Source organism: Anolis carolinensis, chromosome 4 (genome assembly GCF_035594765.1).
Source record: "Anolis carolinensis isolate JA03-04 chromosome 4, rAnoCar3.1.pri, whole genome shotgun sequence".
Taxonomy (NCBI): domain Eukaryota; kingdom Metazoa; phylum Chordata; class Lepidosauria; order Squamata; family Dactyloidae; genus Anolis; species Anolis carolinensis.
In genome coordinates this window covers 177,651,936-177,678,832 of record NC_085844.1, presented here as the reverse complement: position 1 = coordinate 177,678,832, position 26,897 = coordinate 177,651,936, and the positions used below count along the sequence as shown (strand labels likewise).

General features: G+C 40.3%; 1 protein-coding gene across 1 annotated transcript in view; it reads right to left on the bottom strand.

The window, feature by feature from the left end:
• eps15 (epidermal growth factor receptor pathway substrate 15) overlaps window positions 1-17,885 on the bottom strand; it is a 94,918-nt gene extending 77,033 nt beyond the window's left edge. The window contains exon 1 of the mRNA XM_003220282.4: window positions 17,714-17,885. Coding sequence (XP_003220330.3) covers window positions 17,714-17,740 — 27 coding nt within the window. The 5' untranslated portion in view covers window positions 17,741-17,885. The remainder of the gene's footprint in view (window positions 1-17,713) is intronic.
• Window positions 17,886-26,897: the final 9,012 nt, after the last annotated feature.

Genomic DNA, 26,897 nt, shown 5'->3' with positions numbered 1-26,897 from the left:
AAATCACAGGGAAGTGGGGAACCTCGGTAACGAAGAAAGAAATTTCTTCCATGTGTTCCCTTATCCACATTCTGGTGGGTTCAGTCCATTGGCTTACTGGACCTGTCTTTAGGGGTCGGCCAGCTATGGCCTGCACCACCCGGGCATTCTTGAAATCATGATATTGTAATCCCAGAGAGTCGGTATACTCTCTATCGATGAAATTGTTTGTTGCCCCTGAGTCTATCATGGCATGGATCATGACAGGTCCTTTTTTCACTGACCACAGCGTGACCACCAGGAGAAATAGGACCCCGGTTTGCGGCTCTTGAGTGGGGTTTTTGACCGGGTTGGCGAGCCTCTCTACGCCCGGTCGCTGGCTTCCCCCGCCGGCTTTGCTCCAGCCGCCTTGGCCGCCTCTGGCTCTGCGGAGGACGCCGCCGCCAGGCGGGCTTCTTTTTGGCTGGACATTCTCTGGCAAAGTGGCCCCCATTCCCGCAGTACCAACACAGATTCAAACGTTGGCGGCGGGCCTTTTCGGCAACATCTAGTCTGGGGCGCACATTGCCCAACTGCATCGGCTCCTCCTCGCTTCCCATGGGGTTTGGGGCTGGCGGTGGGGATCTCCATACTGGACGTGGCTGAACACTGGCAGAAGCGGGGGGTTTCACTCCGGCTCTTCCACTCTGGCCTCGGAGCCACTGTTTCTTGTTGGCAAGCAGGGCTTCAGCTCGTAAACACTGGTTGATGAGTCTCTCAAGAGTCCCTGGGGGATCCACCTTAGAGATTTCTTCCTGCATCTCGATGTTGAGGCCCTCGCGAAACTGTCCTCTAAGGGCTATATCGTTCCAGCCGGTGCTCTGAGCCAGCACCCGGAACTCGGCTATGTACCGGGACAACGGCCTGTCCCCTTGGAAGAGACGCCGGAGTTTATGGCCGGCCGCCTCCTCGTTGTCCTCGATCCCCCAAGTCTTTCTAAGGTGGTTCAAGAAATTTTGCGCAGTGCTTAGATGCGTGGAACCCGCATCATATAGCGCCGTCGCCCAAGTGGCCGCAGGCCCATCTAGGAGACTGTAGATCCACGCCACTTTGACATCTTCTTGGGGAAACTCGGCTTGGCGGGCTTCTAAGTACGCCTGGCACTGGCGACGGAAAACATGAACCTTGGAGGCTTCTCCAGAAAACTTGGTTGGTAGCGCTAGGGCAGGGAGAGGGGCTCCGCGTTCCTTCAAGCCCCGTATTTCTCCCTCCTGCGTTCGGAGTGTGTCCCGGATTCGATTGAATTCATCTTGGGAAATGGTGTAACTGGGTGGTTGAGCCTCCGCTCCGGTTCCTGTAGACATTCTGGCCTTAGGTTGTTTGGTGCTTAAGGTGGCGGAGTCAAACTGTCAGGACCCTGGCTGCAGAGCACCAATAACCTTACACAGAGGCCAGTCTCTATCTAATATCTTTATTTAAGAAATATATAAAATCAATAAAAACAAGTGAAGAATATAGTTCAGAAGCAGACCTTTCAGATGAGGTCAAATATAGTCCAGAAATGTATTGTCCAATATAAGATATTAGAGTTCAAAGTTTTAATCCACTTGACCAAAACACACACTTTGCCAAGCAATAGTGTGGGGAAATAACAGAGACTTTAAAGTCCAATGAAGCTTGACAACAAGGCTGGAAATAAACTTGATTCTTGGCTAGATCCGTGACTGAAGACGAGGCAAACATGAAGCATGAAACAGAGTCCGTGGTAAAACCGTGAGACAGGGCAAGGCTTGAAGCTTGATCCGGGAAGCAAGGAACTGGGATTACGAAGTCCACACACGATCTCTCTCCTCAAGCTGATCAATTGACTCCGCAAAGAATCCCTCGCGCCAAACACCTATATTGGGTCTCGTTTTCCCGCCAACAGAACTCTTTCCCTAGAGAACGAGAAGCGAAACCCAACTCTGTCCAGATGCATGACTCCTTAGAATTTCCCAAGGGAAGCAGACCTAATCAGCCATTTGTTTGGCAGCGATTCTCAGGCTTCTCCGATTAGCCTCCCTGACTCCCCTATCTTTAGAATAATTTTCCCTCCTGAGAAACGGGGGGGAGTTCTGCCCAAGGCCTGTTTGGCTGAATTCTTGAGGGCAAACATCAACATCCTGCAGGTGAAGAGACTCCGGCTCTTGCTGAACCGGCGAAAACCCCATGTTTTCCTCTTTGTCTGCCACAATAGTACTAGGAACAGGACTACAAGGCCCATGAGTCATCACATTGTAAGAGTCTAAATACATACTGCAAAATGTAGAAAACATGATTTATGAGAACTTGGAGCTGCTACTCTAACATGAAATTACATTATTCAGTGTTTCCAAAATTATTAAAACTGTCAAAATTATTGCATTATATTATTATATGATTGCCAAGATTATTAATAATTTCAACCAGCAATTTAAATAGTCAAAAATATCAAGGATGAGAAGCAATTTTGTTAAACCACTGCTGCCATTCTGAACCATTACATTTATGTTCTCTACTCAGTCTCTACCCTAATAGAGCAATTAATAAACTCACATCTTGACTCAACGATTGTCTGCATCAGTAGGAACATAGTGTCTAGATGACTGGTTCTCAAGCTGTGAGTCCCCGGATGTTTTGGCCTTCAACTCCCAGAAATTCTAATAGCTGGTAAACTGGCTGGGATTTCTGAGGGTTGTAGGCCAAAACACCCGAGGACCACAGGTGAAGAAAATAACAGTACTGCTCTGTTCTGTCTTTGTTCTGGGCAGGGCACCACAATTAGATATTGACAAACTGGACAGTGTCCAGAGGAAAGTGACCAAAGCAGTCAACGTTTTGGAAACTTGGAGAAGAGAAAGTTAAAAGAAAAATGTTTAAATATTTGAAATGATGTCATATGGAAAATGCAGCAGGCTTATTTTTCCACTACTCTACAGACTAGGACATGGGGCAATGGATTCAAACTACAGGAAACGAGATTTCTCACTGAATATTAGAAGTAACTTCCTGATTGTAAGAACTAGTGGACAGTGGGATATACTGCCTCAGAGTGTGGTTGACCTTCTTTGGAAGTTTTTAAACAAGAGACCGGGTGCACATCTGTCAGGATTGCTTTGATTGAGTGTCCTGAATGGGAGGGAACTGGACATGATGGCCCTTGTGGTCTCTTCCAATTCTATGATAACAAAATCATTTTATAAAAAAAGTATTAGTAAACCAAAACGGAGCTTGTGCCTAGAACAGCCAGAATTTCTCAACCAGTAACATTTTAGCCTGAGGGATTCTAGAAATTATAAACCAAAGATATTTCTTCCAAGCTATGTACCAAACTTGCTGTTACTTTTTGAACAGAAACACATTGTGGCTCACATTCTGTACAAACACAGCTTTAAAATTCCAAAGCAGTTTCTCCATTTAGCTAATATGAAAGATCAGTAGAATTATTTCCTTTTTAACATCTGAACAACAAATGCTAGTCACGTTTTCCGAGCAATGGAAAAGCTTGGAAGATCTTCTACCATCTGTTTTCACTGGCAAGTGACCCATTTGATTATAAAAACCAAACTAGGCAACAGGACAATTAGTAAATTTCTCCTATGCTTTTTGTCATGATGGAGACAGCAGAACTGAAATGTCTATGTCAATTCTGTAATGTATGTTTAATAAAAGTTACAGAAAACAGACAAAGAAAATATTGAAACTAGTGATTACTTTAAGGCAAAAGCATGTGTTACTGAAAGCAGTCTGTAGAAGACTAGACATGTGATAATGAAGATTCTTGTTTCCTACTTTAGGCTTCCATTAGTAATTTCAGAGACTCCAGAGCAGTTCTAACAGTGTCATAATGCATACTGAAAGGCCATATAAAAGAGTCTCAAGACTACAGACCCACCTAAGAACTGTATTTGAATGTCTGCCAAGTCCATCTGCTTACTCGGATCTTCTGAATCCAATGAAAGTGAATCACTTGACTGCGCACCCATCCACAGAAGTTCACATAGTAAGGCCCCTTCACTCACTTTGCTATTCACCTCTCAACGAGATGAACTCTTTCACAGAGATCATTCCACTGTCTTATTTCAGTACTTACATACTCCTTGCTAAAAGCATAGGAGCAAAGCCAAATCCGCTCACTTCCAAGCTCAAGTACTTGGCAATCATGAACTTGCCTTTTAACATGTGTTTGATCTAGGCATCTCTTTAAAATTTTATACAGTGCAAGACCCCAGCTACAAATGCCATTTACCAATCTTTAAAAAACAAAAAGTCTTGCTTCTTCCAATTAAACTCTGAAATATATATTAGGGAATGACTTCTGCTAAACAATGTGTAAGTTGTTTAAATTCTCTTTGATATTCAACTTTAGGGGTCTCCCTTCAACGTCATTTTCTTTTAGTAAAGAAATTCCTCTTTGGAAAGTTTTTCTCTCCAAACCCAGCATAGCTTTGTCAAGCACCAGCTAGTATAGATATCTGTCATCCTCACTAAAACAATTTATCCAAAATGTTTACACTTTATTTCCTGTAATGTTTCTTTAAAAAACCCAATATTAATCATCCTCTGTGACTGAACCAATTAGTAAGTACCTTATGTACCATTCAACACTTTTTAAGAACTATTAAAAAATCAATGAAGATCTGTGCTGATACATAAGGCTAAAACAGCAGCAACAAATTGATATAGTAGTATTTTATGTTGCTTTTAGCATAAAATTATTAACAGAAGAGCAATTTAGAAACAAAGCAATAATTTAAGCTCGAATCTGTATTATAAATAATAAAAAGCATGAAAGTCTTTATAGCCATTCCTAGAAATCTTTCATAACTGGACTCTATATTTTAACTTTCAACTAGAAAATCATCTCAGATAGAATTGGCTCTGTATTTCTAGTATCTCAGGTGCCTTCCCAATTTTGCATGTATCCCATTTCAATGCAAAATTAAGGTCACATGGGTGAAATACAGAAGGATGGAATGCTCCATTTTAGATTTTTCTATATTTGTGTATTTCACTACCTATATACTTACGTTTCAATACATCACACTCATAGTTTTTCTATTTTACACAATACTGCATTTTCAATTGCCAGTTTAAAATACAGTGCCTCACTATGGTCTTGGGGGCTCCCTTGCCCCCTTCCCTTCTTTTTTGCCCGCTCACGAACTATGTCTTACTTTTCTTCTCTATTGCCTTTCTCCTCCATGGGCACGAGAAAGACAGTTGGGGAATAAGAAGGTCCCTCTTACCTCCTTCTGCCCAATTATTTACTGTCTATCTCAGTGCCTAGCTGCTAAATTTCTCTGTGCCTTTCTCTGTGAACACTTCCCAGTTCACTGATAGCTCTTTGTACAGTGGAGGATTTCAAGTTGTTCCTTGATTTCACTTTAATGGAGTAACATCAATAGCAGAAGCTCCTGGTGGAGTTTATGACTCCTATGCCATTATTGCCGAGGATACATTTCTGAACCTACTAAACTTGCCCCAGTCCTGGTATCTTCCAGTTTATTAAATGTCATTGTGGCTACCTCTGTGTTAGGGACTTCTGCAATGCTCAGTGTTTATGTTAACAGTGACCTTATAGTAGCACTAGATTACATTTTCAGATATGGCCATGGATGTAAATATCTTAAAGGCAACAGATACTGCCCAATCTTAGAAACTAAGCAGGATAAGCCCTGGTTAGTACTTAAATGGGATACCACCAATGCATATCAAGTACTGTACACTGTATTTCAGTGGAAAGAATTGGAAAAACTACCTTTCAGTATTCCTTGCCTGAGAAACCCCTCTGAAATTCAGAGGGTCATCATAAACCAAGAGATGACTTGATGGAAGGCAGACACACACATACAGGGGCCATGGCTAAGCTAAGCAGATGGTTCAATAACTAAGGAGTACCAGGGAAGTTCCTGCTTTGGCCACAGTATCTGCATCCACTTACAATGTAAATTTCACATGACAGATAATCAAGGTTGAAGTATTATATAGATTCAGCAATAGCTCCAATACATTAGATTCACTTATTATTTACTTCAACAGCTCTTCAGAATATTTTACATAGGCTGCATCCACTTACAATGAGACTACATTTGCAGGTATTTCCTTTATGGAACTTTGCCCAGGATCTTCCTCCAAAACAATAAAAGCTTTGAAATATATAGTTTGAAAAAAAGGAAGCAGAAACTTTCATGGCAAACAAAGATTAAAAGCTATAGAAGAAATAGCTTAATGAATCAGTGATAAAGATGGTCTGTAAATCACTGAGCAGGAGCCACTGACTAGTTTTTCTAGTTCAGGCATGGGCAAACTTCGGCCCTTCAGGTGTTTGCGACTTCAACTCCCACAATTCCTAACAGCCTACCAGCTGTTAGGAATTGTGGGAGTTGAAGTCCCAAACAACTGGAAGGCCGAAGTTTGCCCATGTCTGTCCTAGTTAGTTCTATAGAATTGGTTTGTTTGCTTTTTTAAAAAATATCAATGCTCCAACAAGAACAGTGTCCTTGCCAAATGTGTGGAAAAAAGTGTACCCTGGAAGAAATATTCACCTTCTATTAGGAAATGCCAGGAGCCCCCGATGGCACAGTGGCTGAAACCGCTGAGCTGCTGAACCTGCTGACTGAAAGGTCGGCAGTTTGTATGCAGGAGCGGGGTGAGCTCCCGCTGTTAGCCTAGCAGTTCAAAAGCATGCAAGTGTGAGTAGATCAATAGGTACCGCTCCAGAGGGAAGGTAACGGTGCTCCATGCAGTCATGCCGGCCATATGACCTTGGAGGTGTCTACGGACAACGCCAGCTCTTTGGCTTAGAAATGGAGATGAGCACCAACCCTCAGAATTGGACACGATTAGACTTAATGTCAGGGGAAAACCTTTACCTTTATCTAAGGAAATGCTTCAGTAGTTCAATTTATCTCTTAAGCATGCTCTTTGAATTAAAACACCTAGCACCAAATGCACAAATGTTATTTCAACAAGCCTTGACATTGTAAGCGGTCAAGAGTTTAATGTTTTATGACGAAATGTGGGAAGAGCTACTGTTAGTACACTTAGTAATAGTCCTATTAGTAATATATGCAACCCATATTATAAAGGTTTAGCAATCCAGCATTAAATATGGAACAAGAAGATGTTAGGTAGAGAGCAGTGGTTCCCAAACTTATTTGGCCTACCGCCCCCTTTCCAGAAAAAATATTACCAAGCGCCCCCTGGAAATTATTTTTTTTAATTTAATAGCAATTAAACAGAAAGATATATGTATTAATGTTTCCACCTTTTTTGTAAAATATAGTAAAGAAAGGTGCAAATTAGAAACATTGAAGTTTGAAATTATGAAACTATTTTTTAAACTTGAATAGAAAGATAATAAAGTTATTCATCGCCCGCAAATGCACCTGTGGTCATCACCACCCCCTGGATCACTGGAGCGCCCACCAGGGGGTGTTAGCGCCCACTCTGGGAATCACTGGTATAGAGTAAGAGAGATTTGCTATCTGTGCTTTCAAGTCATTTCCAACCTACGGAGATCCTAAGGTGACCCTTATCAGTGCTTTCTTAGCAAGTTGAATTCGGAGGAGGCTTGTCATTACCTTCCTCTGTGGCTGACAGAATGCAACTTGCTCCAGATTACCCAGTAGGATTCATGGCCAAAGCAGGATTCAAACCCTTGTTTTCAGATTTGCAGTCAAATAATGCTGGCATCTAAGGGAAACTTTAAACTCCAGTAGTCTCTCACTTATCCAACGGAAACGGGCCGGCAGAACATTGGATAAGCGAATATGTTGGATAATAAGGAGAGATTAAGAAAAAGCCTATTAAACATCAAAATAGGTTATGATTTTACAAATTAAGCACCCAAACATCATGTTATATAACAAATTTGACAGAAAAAGGAGTTCAATACTCAGTAATGCTATGTAGTAATTGCTGTATTTATGAATTTAGCACCAAAATATCACGATGTATTGAAAACATTGACTACAAAAATGCGTTGGATAATCCAGAATGTTGGATAAGTGAGTGTTGGATAAGTGACTCTACTGTACTTTAACTTCAATCCCGACTCCACACAAATAAAAGAGTATCATGATCTTACATGACATTGTATCCACCTTCACACAATGTACCCACTGACCTTTGCTTTTAAACACCATAAGCAAATTTGAGTTCTCTCAGTCCTGATTTTGTTAACATGTTTCTAAAGTTAGTTACTTGCAAAGCTTTCTCTTATGATAGCACTCCCATGCCTTTCACAACTGCTTTACAGATTAACTTCTGTTTTCAGTTATAGAGAGACCATGCCAGACACTCCACGTTCAAAATCACAGTACATCCGGTTAGTTTGTTGCACAGAATAGTATTTAACTTTCACTGCTATTAATGCCAAAGTCATCTGATTTCCCCAGAAGTTGTACTAGTCAACTTAGGAAACACCCAGTTTGTTAATTTAGCGAGGATGTAATCAAAGTGCTTAAATCTTTAAACAGATCGTGTTAAGTGTAGCGCTCATTCTTTCAAGAGCCTGAAGGTGCGACAGTCAGGCATTGCTAATCAATGCTCTTCTTTGAAACACAAATGTTTATTTTATAAGACTTTCTTCAATACACTGGTTTCCCACAAAACATTAACATAATCAAAACAGACCATTTGGGTAATACAGATTACCAGTATATTTGCAACAGGCATTTCTCAATCAGAATGCCATTTGAATTAAAATAGTGCAAATATATTAACATATGAACAAAAAAAATCCTTTGTATCATGAAACATAAAAACGTTGTACACTTACAACTGCACTTTAAAAGTACACAAAACAAGGCAAGATTAACATCTAGGAACCCTTCATTACAAGAAAGACCAAACACACAAAATGGCAGAACACCCCTAAGATCACTTACAGTCCTCAGCTGAAATCATCCCCAAATGTAAAATCAATTCTCAAGAATTACACAGCACTTTCATAAACTCTGGGAGACAGGTCTATGTTGGCCTACAGTCTCCAAATCTTAAACCACTATTCACTTACTACAGCATACATAACATGGATGGCAATACAGGGATAACATTATGCACAACATCAGAGGTGCATTTACTTGCTCTTCCTCTAATGTGATATTTGTCAGCAAGGTCTTTCTACAGCAAGTGCAGTCTCTATGCAAGAAGATATATGGACAAAAATCTGACATTACAAATAGCAGAACATTTCAATCACCCTAGACCAGGGGTTCCCAAACTAAAGCTGTGGGCCAGATGCAGCCCCCCCCCCCAAAGATCATTTACCTGGTCCCTGCTCTCAGTTTTAGACTTAGGCTCGCCCAAAGTCTGAAATGACTTGAAGGCACACAACAACAACAACAACAACAACAATAATAACTTTATTTTTATACCCCGCCTCTATCTCCCCAAAGGGGACTCAGGGCGGCTTACATGGGGCCAAGCCCGAATAAAAAAAGTAGCAGTATAAAACACAGCAATAGACAAAAACATGCACAATTAAAAATTTTTTAAACATTAGCCAATAAAAAAACAAGAACTAATAAAAACATAAAAACAACAATCCTAATTAACTTCACTATCTCATTGGCCAGAAGAAGGTCCACACTTCCCACTGAAATCCTGATAGGTTTATGTTGGTTAAAAATGTTTTTATTTTAAAATACTGCATTGTATTGTTCTTTGATTGTTGTTGCTGTTTTTTGCACTACAAATAAGACAAGTGCAGTGTGCATAGGAATTTGTTTGTATTTTTTTACAAATAATAATTCGGCCACTCAACAGTCTGAAGGATTGTGGACTGTCCCTCTGCTTAAAAAGTTTGAGGACCCCTGCCCTAGACATTAAGCAAGACATTAATAGGCTGTGGTCCTTAAAAAAAGAAATTGCAAAGGAAAACTAGAAACAAAAGCAGCTGGATTTAATTTTATTCACATAATTCCAATGCATTAACAGAGTTATGAACAAAGATAATGGTGTCATGGCACACTAAATGTGTGTTCAATTGCACATATAACAAAAGGAATCTTCTCAGAGTTTTCAACACTAACAAACAACTGTAAAACCCTTGAAAATTTAGAGCACAGGGTATATTTGCACCTTTTTTATCCTATTACATTCTATCCTACTCCCAGAACTGTATAAAATGCTTTATACCCAAGGCCTTAAGATCACTTCAAACTGTATCTGTTGTAGGTTTATATCCATGAAAGCTTGTGCTAAAATATTTTTAAAAACAGTCTTAACGGTGCTGCTACATTCTATTTTTCCCCATTTCAGACTCATGCCCTATGTTTAATCTCAGTCCTGTGTATTTAAAATGTATTTTATAGAAATACATTTAAATATGTACATTTTATAGAACTATTTTAATATGTGTGTTTATACAATTTTTACAATGTTTGTGTCCCGCCTTGAGTCATGAGGCAAGTAAGAAATAAAATAAAATAATGATAATATAATTATTATTATTTTCCTCCATTATACTCTGTGTGGTATTTACAATCTGGATGGCTAGAAATTTCAGATAACATTTTATTGCAATATTCATTTTCTGGATGCTTTGGGAAAGTGTGATGGCACACTGCTTGTGTTTTACATTTGGAACACATGACACCACTGAATAATATATTTAAAAATACAGTAGAGTCTCACTTATCCAAGCTAAACAGGCCGGCAGAAGCTTGGATAAGCGAATATCTTGGATAATAAGGAGGGATCAAGGAAAAGCCTATTAGACATCAAATTAGGTTATGATTTTACAAATTAAGCACCCAAACATCATGTTATACAACAAATTTGACAGAAAAAGTAGTTCAATACGCATTAATGTTATGTTGCAATTACTGTATTTACGAATTTAGCACCAAAATATCACGATATATTGAAAACATTGATGACAAAAATGGCTTGGATTATCCAGAGGCTTGGATAAGCGAGGCTTGGATAAGTGAGACTCTACTGTATAGTGATGAACAATGTAGAATTCAGAACAAAAAGTGAACTGTTAACCTTCCCATTTTCATGCAGACTTTCAAATCTTGTTTGTGTGCAGACATCCAATTAATACTTTATTTTATGTTGCTCTGTGCTATTATTTCTAATTTGTGTTTCATTATAAATATTCCAGCCTTACACTGGTTTAGTGAACATGTGTGGAGAAGCAGGACAACACTGAAGCCAAGAATTGTATACACTTCTGAAACAAGAAGAAACTTAATATTTGAGCCTCACAGTATTACTAGATCATTTTGCAGTCACATTTTACAGCAGCTTAATTCTGACAGCTTAAAAAACAAAGTCACATCACAAAAATTGTGGATCAATTTGTTATGATTGAGCCTCATGGCTCTGTTACTGACAGACGTGGGCGTAAGACTCCTCGAGAGTCAGATACTCTCGAGGAGCGAGAAAGAAAAAGACTGCGAGACATTTTTGCAGCACCATCTGACGAAGAGTCTTTTGAGGGGTTTACGGAGAGAATGGAGGAGGGGCTGGTTAGCTCGGAGGAGGATGAGATGGATTGGACTCGGGTAAGGGAGGAATTGGGTGCCACTGGTCATGATGGGATAGAAGATGAATGGGGACCTTCAGGATTAGACCCATGGCTTAGCTGGAGGGATGGGACGGGATCCACAGCTGGAGATGCTGTGGGGCATAGTCAGAGGTGTTCCAGCTCTGATGAGGAAAGTGATGAGGAAACGCCCGGGTTAAGGAGGACAGCTGACAGTGATGAGGATTTGTAACTGGCATAAAATGGGGCTTGGGAGCAATTGCAAATTGCGTTGGGCAAGGTAATCTGGACGAACGCTTGGGATCTGTGTGGGACGCTTTCCTGAAGACTGGTGTGTTTTCCTGTGCTGAGACGTAAGTTGTTTTGGAATTCAGGGTCAGACGGCGGGAGGAATTGTGTGGGCATTTGTTTGTGCAAACCTGTGCTTACTCTTATTAGCTTGACCTTCCGTCGTCTTCTTGACGGACGCCATCTCCTGTTTTGAAAACTCGGACTGAACTGACCACGGCTTGTCTTCCCCCCTTCTTGGACTTGGAATCTACAAACGTCTGCTTCTGGCTTTGAACTACGGAAAGGAACTGGGTCTACTCTACTGCTACAATCCTTGGCTGATCTGTTCGTGTTGGAAATCCTGTCTGCTGTGTGTGTGGGAGCGACGCAAGTTACTCTAAGCACAGTGTTGGCAGCAGATAGGAATCTGCTGCCAATTAGTTGCATTCTTTTGTATCTTTTGTTCCTCGGCTTTTGTTTTGTTTATCCCCAGGCTGAAGCAAGCAGTTTGTTTTTACCCGGATTAAACTCCGGTTTAATCCGGTTTATCTTTTGAATGTTTTTCCTTGCCCCTTTTTGCTCCTAAAGGCTAATACTGCCTGGCCCTTGTATTTTACGGGCATTTTTGAGTTCTGTAATCCAATAAACTCTGTTATCTTGAACCTTGTGGCGTTCTGTCCTTGACACAATTAGTCCACAAATCCAATGAAAACAACACAATATGAACTGGATCTGCCTCTTTTGCTTCAAAGTGATAAGGAAAACCTTATCATTTCACAACATCAATACCTGTCCTATGAGAAAGTTCCAGTCAACATAGAGCTTTGGACATGTAAAAATGAAGGGAACTTCTAACATAAACCACTGGTTATCTTTCTCTGACAAGGCCTCGCACAGTTCAACATTTTTATTAATACTTCCAAACCCCCATTTTCCAAATAGCTTATTAACATAACATTGTGACAAAAGTTAGGCTGACAGATAATTATAAATCAAAGGTATACACATAGCTGGAATTTATTTGAACATCTATAATAGAAAACAAATAGCTTGGAATGCCAGGAACACACATTACACCTAAATGCAGCACAAGCAATCTGAATGAACACTGGGAATTTTTTAAGCATCTGTTTTCAAGACTATATTCAAATTATTTTCTTCATACTCTGGCATCTACTTCCACTTTGTTGAACTTCCAATTTTAACACATTAAGCGGAGATTCCCAACTATACTGTGAAGTTAGCATGAAAGTCAACAGCTGAAGACATAGACTTTAGCTGCTGCATTACACTACTATCTTATTGCAAGCTATCAAGTTCCTTAGAGGGAACTCTATTTGTTTTTAAAAAGAGGTCATAGTTCAAATATTACAGCCATATTAGTTTCATTACAGAGAGTATTTGGCTTAAGTGATATCTCATTTCCTTGTCTACCATGACTAGAGGTTGCAGAGACGTCAAATGTAGGCAACCCATGTTTAGTTCACAGCATTTTTCACCTCCAAATCAAAAATGGAAGCCATGGTTTAAAGCAGACTAATTTCTGTTAACTGAGACAAGAGAACAACGTTCTCTCTAAAACTCTGATTTCAACTAATTCACCATTATTAAAACTGTTGCTGATAACTTCTTGGTGTCTTATAGCAATTATGTAAACTTCTAATTTAGACATTTTGGATGGTAATTTGTTATGTGCTGCTACATATGTCACCAGTAGATAAACACAAGAGGATGTAAATTGAGAGGTCAGTAGGAAATAAGATGGAAATGTGTATTTAATCAGAATTCAGTCTCTCTTCAACAGTAAACACATGTAAATACAGCCTCAAACTTCATTTTGTCAAAGTATTTGTTTTTTTGACAGTGCTACCACTGGTTAAGCAATATCTCAGCTGAGTAAAGATATACCTCCATTGATGAAGTCAATGTGCTGCTAGGCAGAAATAACATAGGAAGAATAGGATTAAAAGAGAACCAGTGTGGCCTAGTGGTTTGATTGTTGTATTAGAACTCAAGGTCAGGGTTCAAATCCCCACTCAGCTATTAAACCCATTGAGTAATCTCAGCTGAGCCACATTCTGTGAGTCTCAGAGGAAGGCAATGACACCCCCCCCAACAAATCTTGCCAAGAAACCCTCTGATAGGACTTCGGGTTGTCATAAGACAGAACTTACTTGAAAGCACACAACAACCACCACATAGAAGCACAGCCGAGCATGGTCCAGCAAATGCTTTATTAAATACCAGTAATACCACCATGTGAAATAAGATGACCACGTCAGGCAAGCCCTTGCATCAGTAAATAAAAACATTTTGAACCTTCTGGAGTTTGGCCATGTTCCAGAAGTATTCTCTCCTGACGTTTCATCCACATCTATGCCTGCCATAGATGTGGGAGAAACATCAGGAGAGAATGCTTCTGGAACATGGCCATACAGCCTGGAAAGCACACAACAACCTTGTGATTCCGGCCATGAAAGCCTTCGACAACACTTCTAGAGTTTGCTTGAAAGTTCCTTTGAAAAATGTATCCACGAATGGGTTACTTTGAGTTTTCCGGGCTTTATGGTCATGTTCCAGAAGCATTCTCTCCTGAAGTTTTGCCCACATCTATGGGCAAAACATTGTGAATATTTTTGTATCCATGAATATTTTATCATTTCAGAAGCTTCTACTTTTCTTATGATTTTCATCTTTAGTTGCCAAACCTATTGAGCTATGAAACACTTGCTACAACTTGATGTGGAAAAGATGTCCCGCCAACCTTCCTTTGCAATCCTCCCAATGCTCTTGCTGCTGCTAAAAAAAAAAACACTTCACAGAGAGACAGAAGACAAGAACAGAAAGAAGGGGCTAGGAAGATGTAAGACTTTGTAAAAAGGGAATTTCTTTGTCAAAAATTAACTTAACTGAGTTCTGCCTGTAATCATTCCTCCATGAAAACAGCACCAAATTCTTATTTACACAATATAAAGAACCCCAGGAGGTACACACAGAATAACGAGGATTGCATAAATACACAGCACCTACACAAGTCATTATGACTACATTTCCTGTTTTTACCAAGAAGACTAATTAACATGAAAGGCAGCAATCCTGCCTTGGCATCAGCTTATCTCAGTCGAAATGATGCTTTCCTAGCCGAGAAGAATTTTTACACGTACATTTGAATTAAAGTGGGACTCCTGTGTCACCAGAACTTATATATTAACATTCAGACTAGCATATTCCAAAAAGAACTGGAGAAATAAGCTAATCGAGAGTTACAAAAACAAACTTAAGTTTCACCTTTGACTTTTCTGTTCTCTATTTAACACACCTAGCTTGTTCTAGGGCCTGTGAAGGTAAGTATTTAAGAGAGACAGACAGACATTTATAGGATGAAAGTGGCTTCAAAAAGAGTGAAACACAGAACAAGAAAAATATATGTATCTCTTAGGAAACAGGCAGATGGGAAAGCAAGACACAAAAAAAGAATGTGGATATGTTCAGAGAATTTAAAGGGGAATTATTTTGGTACAATAGCAAAAAAAAACTCACAATGATAAGAGGGACCATATCAGAGACGTAGGAACTTTGAGAAGGCTTGAGAAGAACAGAAGAAACCCTAACAAGTTTAAACATATGCAGATTGAATATTCCTTATCCAAAAACATGAAATGATCCAAAACTTTCCGCACAGTGGCACTTTTGCTTTCCAATGGCTCAATGTACACAAACTTTGTTTCATGTACAAAGCTATTAAATACTGTTTATAAAATTGACCTCAGGTTATAGGAAACATGAATAAATGTCACATTTAGATTTGGGTCCCATCTCCAAGCTATCTCGTGTGTATGTAAATATTCCAAATTTGGAAACACTCCAGGTCCCAAGCATTACAGATTAAAAACTTTCAACCTGTCTTATAGCGTGTGTTTACACTGTAGAATTAACACAGTTTAAAACTACCTTAACTGTCACAGCTCAATGCTACGGAACCCTGGAAGGTGTAGTTTGGTGAGACACCAGCAGCCTTTGGCAGAGAAGGCTAAAACCCCTATAAAACTACAACTCGCATTCCACAGCTCTGAAGTATGGTAGTTAAAATGGTATCCAACGGCATTAATTCTACAATGTATATGAGAAAGTACATGGATGGGTCAACTCCTGGGGCACTACAGAAACACATTTGCTGCAGTATAACAACTTCAGTAAGGGTGCATCTCTATACCATAGAACTACTGCAGTTTGACACTGCTTTAACTTTTTTTTTAATCATGTTGGAAGCAACTTGAGAGCATATTGCAAGTTGCTTCTGGTGTGAGAGAAATGGCTGTCTACAGAGAGGTTACCCAGGGGATGCCCAGATGTGTTCGCTGGGAGGCTTCTCTCATGTCCCCGCAAGCTAGAGCTGACAGACAAGAGCTCGCCCTGTCTCGAGGATACAAACCATCAGGTCAGCAACCCAACAAACCATCAGGTCAGCAACCCAACCTTCAAGTCAGCAGTTCAGCCGGTACAAGGGTTTAACCCACTGCACCACCACGGCTGTGGAATCCTGGGAGTTGTAGTTTTACAGGATCTGTGCACTTCCAGGTCAAACAGGTGGTGCATAAGCCCAATTTCAATTCCCAGGGTCCCCATAGCATTGAACTACGGTAGTCACAAGTGGTGTTAAACTGCACCCAGTCTACAGTATAGAACTGTAGATGAACCTACAGTACAGTACACATTCAAAGCAACATCTAGGGATGCATGTACTGTGGAATCCGTATACAGTCTGACACCACTTTTAACTGCCACGGGAGTTGTAGTTTAGGGTTTTTTTATCGTGTCAGAAGCAACTTGAGAATAGCAGCCACATACCGACTGTACTGTGGACCTGGAGGTTGGGTAGCTGACCTGAAAGTTGCCTGTTTGAAGCTGCAAGACAGGGTGAACTCCCGTCTGTCAGCTCTAGATTGTGGGGACATGAGAGAAGCCTCCCAAGCAGGATGGTAACACATCCCGGCATCCCCTGGGCAACCGTCTCTGTAGATGGCCAATTCTCTCACACCAGAAGCGACCTGTAGTTTGGTGAGGCACCAGAACTCTGTTGACAGGGAAGGCTAAAGACCTTGTGAAATGACCAATCCCATTATTTCAGGGCATTGAGCATTAACAGTATAAATGGCACCAAACTGCACTAATTTTGGGGAGATAGAGTGGAATACAAATAGTTTTTATTCAGGGCTGTAGCCAGAAAAAAATTCAGGGGGGGGATGTGGAACTTTTTTTTAGCGAATCATGAAGAGTAGTTCCATAACACAAAATAATTGAGAAATCAGGCTCCATCGATAAACTTCAGTGGGCACTCAAGACAGATAAACTTCAGTGGACACTCATAGGAATTTGGTTAACCAGTTAAAATTCATGAGTAAATCAGGTTTTTTTTATAACCTGAAACATTTGGGGGGGGGGAGTTTGAACCCCTAACCCGCCCCCCTTGGCTACAACTTTATTATTTTTATCTCTAGAAAGATGAGAAAGAGTGCAGAGGAAGTACCCACCTGTGGCTCAATCCTATAAGGTCCTGGGAGGTGTAGTTTTGCAGGGTTTTGAACCTTCTCTGCCAGAGAGGGGCTGCTGTCTTATTTAAAAAAAACCTACAACTTCCAGGGTCCCATAACATTGCGCCACAGTAAGGGGGATTGTATACAACTAATGAAGTTTGCCCCTCCTTTAACCACCAGGGCTCACGATGCCATTGGAATCACGGGAGCTGCAGTTCGGCGAGGCCTTGCAAAACTACAAACTCCTTGGCAGTTAGGAGTCGTGTCAAAGTGGCCTCGTTACCACAGCGTGGCTGTACGATAAAGGCCTGGAAGAGGCAGGCCGCGTAAAAGAGGAAAGGAAGAAAACACAAAAGGGAAGGGAGAAGAAGCGGGGAAACCAAGCAAAGGCCCGCCAGAGCGTCCCCTTCCCCCTCTTCCCCTCAGTCACCTGCGTCAGGGAGAAATGCGTGGCCATGCTGCTTCCATCCTGTAGCTCTCCCCTTCGCGGAAAAGCGGAACAAGGCCCGGCCCTCGTCGTCGTCCTCGCCGCCGCCTCACTCCCTCACTCACTCTCTCTGCCCAACTTCAGCAACTTCCCGAGCCGCCCCGGACAGGCCCCGCCTTCCTTCCTTCTTTCCCTCCCTCCCGGCAGCCTCTCCGAAGCAGAGCCGGCCTCCCAAAGCTCCCCTGGCTCAGAGGATGCAATTTAATGCGGCTTCAAACTGCGGCGGCCTGGTGAGAAACTCTCCCACAGAAGCAAGCCTCATCCAGGCCTCAGGCTCGGTTCCTTCCTCGGCACAGCGAAGCCACTTTCGTCAACGGCATGAAATGGGATCTGGATGGATTTTGTACGCAGAGACCTCCTTGCAGGCCCACTTGAAGCCCAAAATATAGACTCTACCTAGGACCTCATCACACGAGAGCAGGCATGGGCAAAGTTGGGCCCTCCAGGGGTTTTGGACTTCAACTCCCACCATTCCTAACAGCCTCGGGCCCTTTCCTTTTGCCCCTCAGCCGCTTAAGCAGCTGAGGGGCAAAAGGAAGGGGCCTGAGGCTGTTAGGAATGGTGGGAGTTGAAGTCCAAAACCCCTGGAGGGCCCAACTTTGCCCATTCCTGCACTAGAGCATAAGGCCCAAGGGCCGGATGTGTTTACCTCAAGCCTTCCTCATTTTTCCTGTCCTCTTGACATAAGGACATAGTGGCCTGGCATGTCCTAATGCCAAAATGACAGGGGAGGAAGGCACACAGCAGCCCTCTAGAGTGCTCTCAGCCACCACGTGTCTCACCCTCCTACTAGCATAAGGACGGGCGAGTGGCCCCATCCTTATGCTGGGAGGACAGCTCAAGGAAGGCACGCGGTGGCTAAGAGCCTCCCGGAGCACTCTCAGCCGCAGCCTGTCTCTCCTCCTGGCATAATGCCAAGAGGACAGTCCGAGGAGGATTGGGAGAAGAGGATTGGGGCAGTCGCTGCTTGTCCCGCCTTTCGGCATAAGGATGGAGCAAGCAGCAACATCCTTAAACTGGGAGGACAACTTGAGGATGACCCTGGCTCTGCCCTTCCACCCTCTCCCAGGCCCTACCCCTTGCAGGTCTGCGCCTTGTCCAGTGTGTAAATGGCCCCCTCCCTCCCAGCCCTCCTGGCCAAGCCCGCAATGTGGCCCCAAGGCAAAAAAAGTTTGCCCATGCCTGGGATAGATGCTCTAGTGCAGTGGTTCTCAACCTGTGGATCCCCAGGTGTTTTGGCCTACAACTCCCAGAAATCCCAGCCAGTTTACCAGCTGATAGGATTTCTGGGAGTTGAAGGCCAAAACATCTGGGGACCCACAGGTTGAGAACCACTGCTCTAGTGTGATGAGGTCCTAAGTCTTAGGCTGGATCTGTTGGGGAAAGCAACTTTTTCAAGCCTCCTCTATTTGATGTTTGTCTGTTTTATTAGTATGTCATTTTATATCCTGAAGTATATGTCTATTTAGTTTGCAGTTACTTCATCTCTATATACTTAAAGCAGTGGGAGGGGCTGCAGGTCATGTGACTGCTCAGTGACTTTTTAGAATGTTCAGTTTTAAAAGGATGACACAGAAGTCAGTTGAGCCTTGAGTCTGTTAGAAGTCAGTGTTGAGCCTTGAGTCAGCTTGAATATAGAAGTCTGTTAGAGTGCAGAAGGCAGTGTAGGAAGTTGTAAAACTGTTGAGGCTTTTGTTTTCTTTGAAGATAAACTCTTACTAAAGAGAGCTGTACAAAGCAGCATAGTTTATGAAGAGACCGTTAAAGTTTATAAGTTTAAGATACAAACTCTGTAAACGTTTTTGAAGTTTTATCCTGACAAATGTGCCTGTATCTTTAAATACATGAAGTTATCAGTAAACAATCTTGTTATATTTAAAAGAAGTCTGCTTGCATCATTGTCTGTTGAAAGCACCTAATAGAAACAAAATATCTACCTTCCCAGAGAGCATCCATTACCAAATAAACTTTGCTATCTCATTAGGTTGTGATCCCAACAGGTCACAATCTATATCCCAATGGATTGTGATCCTAACAGGTCTAATACAGTCAATTCCCAACAGAATCTACACTGGCCATATAATCCAGTACAAGCTGTACATGGCTGTTCTTCAAGAATTTCAAATTATGTCTTCTCCCAGAATTCTTGTACCTTTACCAGACTGGTGGGTACGAGGTACAGGGCCTTCCCAGTGGTGGCCCTTCGACTATGGAACTCCCTCCCCAGTGATATTAGATTGGCTTCCTCTCTCCTGGTTTTCAGAAAGAAAGTTAAAACCTGGCTGTGGAATCAAGCATTTGAGGAGTAGCACATCCACAGTGCAATATGCAACCGTGAAGTGGCTTGGACTATGACTGCGGAATTAGATGCTATGGTTTTAATCAGTTATTTAAATGTATTTATTATGGTTTATTATGATTTTAACATTTAATGTGTTGTATATTTATCTGTGGCATTGAATCATTGCCAAAGTGGAAGCTACTCCTGAGTCTCCTTCGGGGTGGAGATAGAGCTGGGTAAAAATGCAGATAAGCTTTGTAGGTTTGTTCTCAAGTTGAATTTGGATGTAAGTCGGAACAGGTATATTTTAAAGTGTTTTTGTTGTTGTAGTTGTAGTAGTAGTAGTAATAACAACAACAACAACAATAATAATGCAGCTTTATTTATATCCTGCTCCCTCTTCTCTCGGGGACTTGGGGCTGCTTACAACAAGAAAAAACAATATACATAGTATCAATCCCACTTACAATCCAAAAGTTAAAACAAAAGCAAACAGATCAAAAGGACAAATCATAATATGTATATAAAATAATCCCAATAAACTATATTAATTATAGTTCATAACTCCAGACAAATATATACTCTCTCTCACACACACACACATTCTTTGGGTAGCATAGGGAAGGGTGACACCCCTGTGATGCTTGTTTTGTTGTTTGTGCCTCTATTCAAATTTCACCTCACTTTCTGTCCCAATGAGAATTGGATTTTGAAAATCAATCAAATTTTATTTATATCCCGCCCCATCTCTCCATGGGGACTCAGGGCAGCTTACAGCATAAAGGCAGCCATTTGATGCCTCAAAAATAATAAGAAATAAATTGAACAATAAATAAACAATATAAACATTCTATCATAAAACAGATAATAAAAACCAATAAATCACTTTCCACAACAATAAAATGGGCTAAAAGCTATATCCATAGTTAAAAAGCCATATCCAGAATTAAAAGCCATTTCCATAGAGCAGTCCTAATCAATCAAAAATTAGCTTGTGTAAACAAGGTTCTGTAGTAAAGCTTCAGTGGAGACACCTTTTCTTCATGATAATAACTCTTTCAGGAGTAAATTTCTCTCCCTGTTATCTGACCCCCATTCTTAACTTTGAATCATTTGTAAGTAGGATGTTTGTAACTTGGAAGCCATGTTCTTCAGAAGCTTGTTTTGTTAATGGCCTTTTAGGTTTTCTCCGGGTTAAGAGGCATTTGCTTTTTGAATAATAAGAATTATAGAGATGCTTAGGTGGGACATGGCAGAAAAAGGTTGGGAATCACTGGGAAGTAGCTCAACAACAGCAGTAGCAGGCACATGTAAATCACTCCAATGTATTAACTCAGGCTAAATCTGCCCGTGGTGGTGCAGCGTGTTAAAGCGCTGAGCAGCTGAACTTGCAGGCTGAAAGTCGCAGGTTCGAATCCCGGGAGCGGAGTGAGCGCCCGCTGTTAGCTCCAGCTTCTGCCAACCTAGCAGTTGGAAAAAATGCAAATGTGAGTAGATCAATAGGTACCGCTCCAGTGGGAAGGTAACAGTGCTCCATGCAGTCATGTCGGCCACATGACCTTGGAGGTGTCTACGGACAACGCTGGCTCTTTGGTTTAGAAATGGAGATGAGCACCAACCTGCAAAGTCAGACACGACTGGACTTAACATTACGAGAAACCTTAACCTTTACCTTACTAGATCTGCACTGCCAGATAATCCAGTTTCTGATCCCAGAATATCTGCTTTGAACTGGATTATACAGCAATGTAGACTCATATAACCCAGTTCAAAGCAGATAATCTGGGCTCAAACTACAGGCAGTATTCATGAAATAGAAAAACAAAAGAAGGATAGGATGGTTAAAATACTGGGGGAGAAATCACTAAGAAATTGATGATGATGATGATGATGATAATGATGATGATAGGAAGTGATATGAAAAAAATAGATTATTTAATGGAAGCTTTTATATATCTTGTGTAGCTTGTAATGTTAAAAGAGCACTGAGGAGTGAGGTGTTTGGAATGAAAGTTTCCTCACTTTTCTGTGCTCATGCCCTCTCTAGCTAACTCTAAGCTCTCACTGCTAATCTCTGTGAGGACGTTTCCCCCCTCCATTGTCACCCTTCAAAATCAAATTGCCCCCCGTGGGGCATGTGCCTTATTGTTGGGAACCAGGAGGCTGCTCTAAATCATATGTCCTTTAATGTGAGAGAATGGTCTTTCATGAATTTTGGTATGTTGTAAAACTGGTTTGTGCTTCATATGCCCTCCAGACAGTACCGACATCCCATACACCAGATGATAAATATATAATTGTGGAGCTTGTTTTCAAAAGTACCAAATCTATTTGAAAAAAATTATAGGAATAATAAAAATCCCTGTACCAAAGTGATCTGATATATTTTGATAGTTTTGGTCTGTACTCCTAGCTTACAATTTCTGCCACCAATAATTCCTTTTTCTTTTTCTTTTCTTTTGGATTTGGTACCTTTGGGAAACAAACACCACAATTATGTTCATGATCTTTTAAGTTTCATCCCAGTTTTTCCTTAGACTAATTAAATATTACATAACAAACAGTCATGGTTGAAAATGCATATGAGTTTGTGGCTGATAACCAATTTTACCCAATAGTATTTTACCGCACATTATTACCTTGTAATGCTTTATATATTTTCCACTACTGTATATACAGTCTAAAACTCTGAAATTGTATAATTCATTACAAGTTTTCCTAACATGAAAATGTAGTTATTAATTACTAAAAACATGTTAATCTGTTACCATGGAATTAATTTTAAAGTCTTGTGTACCTTCAGTACTGAGAAATTCATTGTACTGCATAATATATGTATTGTAGCCACCACAATCTTTAAGGTATCTCAAGTATATAGTCCCCCCCCCCCCCACAAAAATCAAATAATTATATATTATGCCGAACATATATGTTGACCATGTACAATCTAACACTTTTGCAGACATTTGCAAGTATGGAAAGTGACAGAGATACAGGCCAAGAAAGAGTAAACAGTGAAGAATAAGGAAGTCCTTTGCTTTCTGCTTAATTCTGAGATGTCACAATACGTGCTCATATAATGTAATATTCATGATAATAAGCACCAAGAAACTTCATTTTAAAGCAAAAATTAAAGCTGAGATTTTCTTTTCAGATAGTCTTCTACTTATATGTACAGTAGAGTCTCACTTATCCAACATAAACGGGCTGGCAGAACGTTGGATAAGCGAATATGTTGGATAATAAGGAGAGCTTAAGGAGAAGCCTATTAAAGATCAAATTAGGTTATGATTTTACAAATTAAGCACCAAAACATCATGTTATACAACAAATTTGACATAAAAAGTAGTTCAATACACAGTAATTCTATGTTGTAATTCCTGTATTTACGAATTTAGCACCAAAATATCACGATGTATTGAAAACATTGACTACAAAAATGCGTTGGATAATCCAGAACGTTGGATAAGTGAGTGTTGGATAAGTGAGACTCTACTGTATCTATTTGCATTGTTCAAATTGCTGCAAGTGACCTATTTATCAAGGACGGGTTTTATTTTCTGGTATCTGTCCTTGATAAAAACAACCCTCTTTTGGGAAGTTATTTTTTCATTAACTTTTCAATTTAATGCACAAATTTGTGCTTCACTGTTCATAAATAATTGGATGCCTCCTGCAATTATTTGAGTTGAAGTTATTCCCTCCCCCCCCAAAATAAAACCTGATCCAATATACTGATAATATTGACCATTATGTTAAATACTCTTTAGCTGCCGTGGCTCACTGTTATAGAATCATGGCAGATGTAGTTTGGTAAAGCACAAACACTATTTGGCAGGGAAGACTAAAGAAACTACAACTCCCAGGAGTTCATTGCATTGAGCCATTGCTATTAAGGTGGTGTTGTGTGGCATTACTTCTAAAGTATAGATTCACCTTACTGGCTAAATTGTTTACCTGTGTGCAGTCATGGAGGTAACAGAAGGGGTTTCAGGAAAATTACATGAGCAAAGCCTCAATGTCCTTAAAATATCCCTATTTTTATCTGAGAAATGCTGGAGAGTCAGATCCATCTAGACTAGAGGTTTATGTGCCAATATTTCACTTCTACTGAACAAATCACACTAAAACAAAAGAATTGTTTTGTGAGAGCAGTTAGCATATTCAGCTCAAGGTTGCTCTCTGAAGTTGCTACACACATGAATTCCACATGACCTTCAACAAATGTGTGAGTCCGAAGTATAATTGCTTTCACACTCCACAAAAAAGAGTACTGAAACGTTGCCGCAGAAGAGTTATGCCAACATATTTTATCTTGAGGAGTCTGAGACAATTGCTTTGGTTTGCTTGATTAAAACGATTTTCTGCCTGTTCAGCAAAATTTATATTCAAAATAGCTGCCTTCTTCAGACTCTGGCATGTTTATAGTCAAGTCGTAGTAGGCCAAATTGGTTGATTGAAATGAGTCATCAGTTTCTTACATATACTTTAAATTTAAATTAGATAGGATAGGTGCACACACAGGAACAACAGAATTCACTCTCTTATTGAGTACATCCTACCTTTGGAGTTAATAGTCATCTGCAACAATACATAAGAAAGATTTTGCTGTCCTCATAATCAGTGTTGAGAGTCAAAGATAACGTGACATGGAAAATAGGATTGGAGGTTCCACATGTTTTGGTTTTAAGCAGTTTTAGACTGTCTTCTGAATTTTTATTACTTAAAAAAGTAGATTTAAAATTTTGCTGTTTAAAAGAAGAAGAGCCCATTGCTCCTGCCGAATACAGTTTAGGCATTGCACAAAGAACTTAAATGGAGGAACTGTCATCATCTAAAGGAGAATATGCTGAATTACAGTGGTCATGAAATATTTTCCGACTGCTATATTCCATCTTTGCAGTCTTAACAGATTGTTTAGTGACAAGAAAAAATACCAAAAAATGGAGGGCTATTAAACATGTCTAGAAGCATTCAGTGTTGCATTGACATTTTGTTTTCTTCTTCTCTTTCACCACTGCAGTCATGTGTCACTGAAAAAATGTATCTGAAAGATTTACCTATGACTCCAGAGCTATTTCAGGAAGAGGCACATAGGGAACTACAGTGGGAAGTATAGTTATTCTACATTCATTGTATTCTACCATTTTACTAGCACAAGTCTACCACTGGATACAAAGAATAATATTCCAAGATCTGTTGTTGTTGCTGTTGTTGTTATAGTTATCATTACTGTAATCTGCAGGGAGCACGATATGGCTGCTGTTTTAGTAGTATAATTTGCACAGCATTTTGCAGATGAAAATCTCTCTGATCCATTCTGACTTGGATGCTGTGATTAATACATGTCCAGTAGTGGTAATATTGACCCTTGCTTATTTAATATAAATGAATTCATTTTAATTTGTGCAGCCTGAGGATGTGGACAGAATCCTTGGAGAGGTAACTGTTGTATACTGTTCAATTTTGTACCAAACTGAAATCATGTAGCTTTGAGGGGAGGAATATGTGCTGGAGTAATATAATATTGTACCACACTTATGTGAATGGCTTAACTAATTGAAGTGTATCATTACAATTTGATGGCTCTTTTGTTATCTGTTTTATTGTTTGATTATGGATTGTATTATCTCTTAAGATCAAGAGAATACACATTAGAAGATAGGGAAGCATGCTCATGTCGGATTCCTTTGTAAATAAGCCAAGGGGATTTCAGGTTGGTCACTTTCTGTAGTCTATGTACATAAGCAGAAGGGAATATTTCCGTTTATATTCACTAAATGTCAGAGGGTTAAGCAATTCTGTAAAAGGTCAGCCAGGGATGTCACACAATCAAAAGTCCTGTAAATACTCATTAACAATTTAGAAATTTTTGTCAGAAATTGGCTCAAAAAAGAAAAGGAAAGGAAAAGAAAACCCTTGGTTCAATTTATCCATGAGTCAATGTAAGTACTGTACTTTAACTTTTTTATAAAGAAGGAACCCTCCCCTTCTTTGACTAGTGAAAAGCAAGATCTTGGTCTTTCCTGGAAGAACCTAAAAGAAGCACTGCCTTCCTCTACTCTCTCTCCCTCTCGCTTTTGCCCTCTTTAAATGCCTGGGTGAGAAAATGGCAGTGGTGGCAATCATGGACAGTCATTGGTCCTTTCCCATCTTTCCATACTGATTTTTGATTTATCCACAAACCACATTAAATCCATAATGTTGACCACTAATCCCACTTCTGAATTATACATGAGGGTAACTTATATACTAGTATATATGTAGTGGTAAATCACCCCAAAAGTAAAACCTTAAAATTAAACTTAAAAGTGAAATAGTCTTAACTAGCCACCAGAAATTCAGAAGGGATGGAGTCAGGATTACCTCCTTTGGGAAATTGGGTGTTTGACGTGCAGGGTGCTGCTTTGCAAGGTAGTGTCTCTAATCATGATCTTACATTTCAGTAAGGATATGGGAGGAGATGGGCTTTCAGATATCTTAGCCTCAAGCTCTTTAGAATTTTATAGGACAAAGCAACTACTTAAGTTAAGTTTGGAAGCCAACTGGAACCCTTTGTGTTCTCTAAAATGCACATATGAAGACAGTCTGGCCATTGGAATTTGGAAAACATGTACCTTCTGGACACTTTGTAAGGACATATCTATATAATAGAAGCAACAGTAATCTATTTGGATGTAATGAAGGCATTAGCCACTGTGGTCAGATCTGTCCTCCCTAGGAAAGGGTGCAAACTGTTGGACAAAAACACTCCTGGGCACAGCAGCCAAATGGCCTTCCAAGAGCACAGCTGTGTCCAAGAACATTCCTGAGCTTTTAACCTGATCTTTTGGAAAGCATGCAACC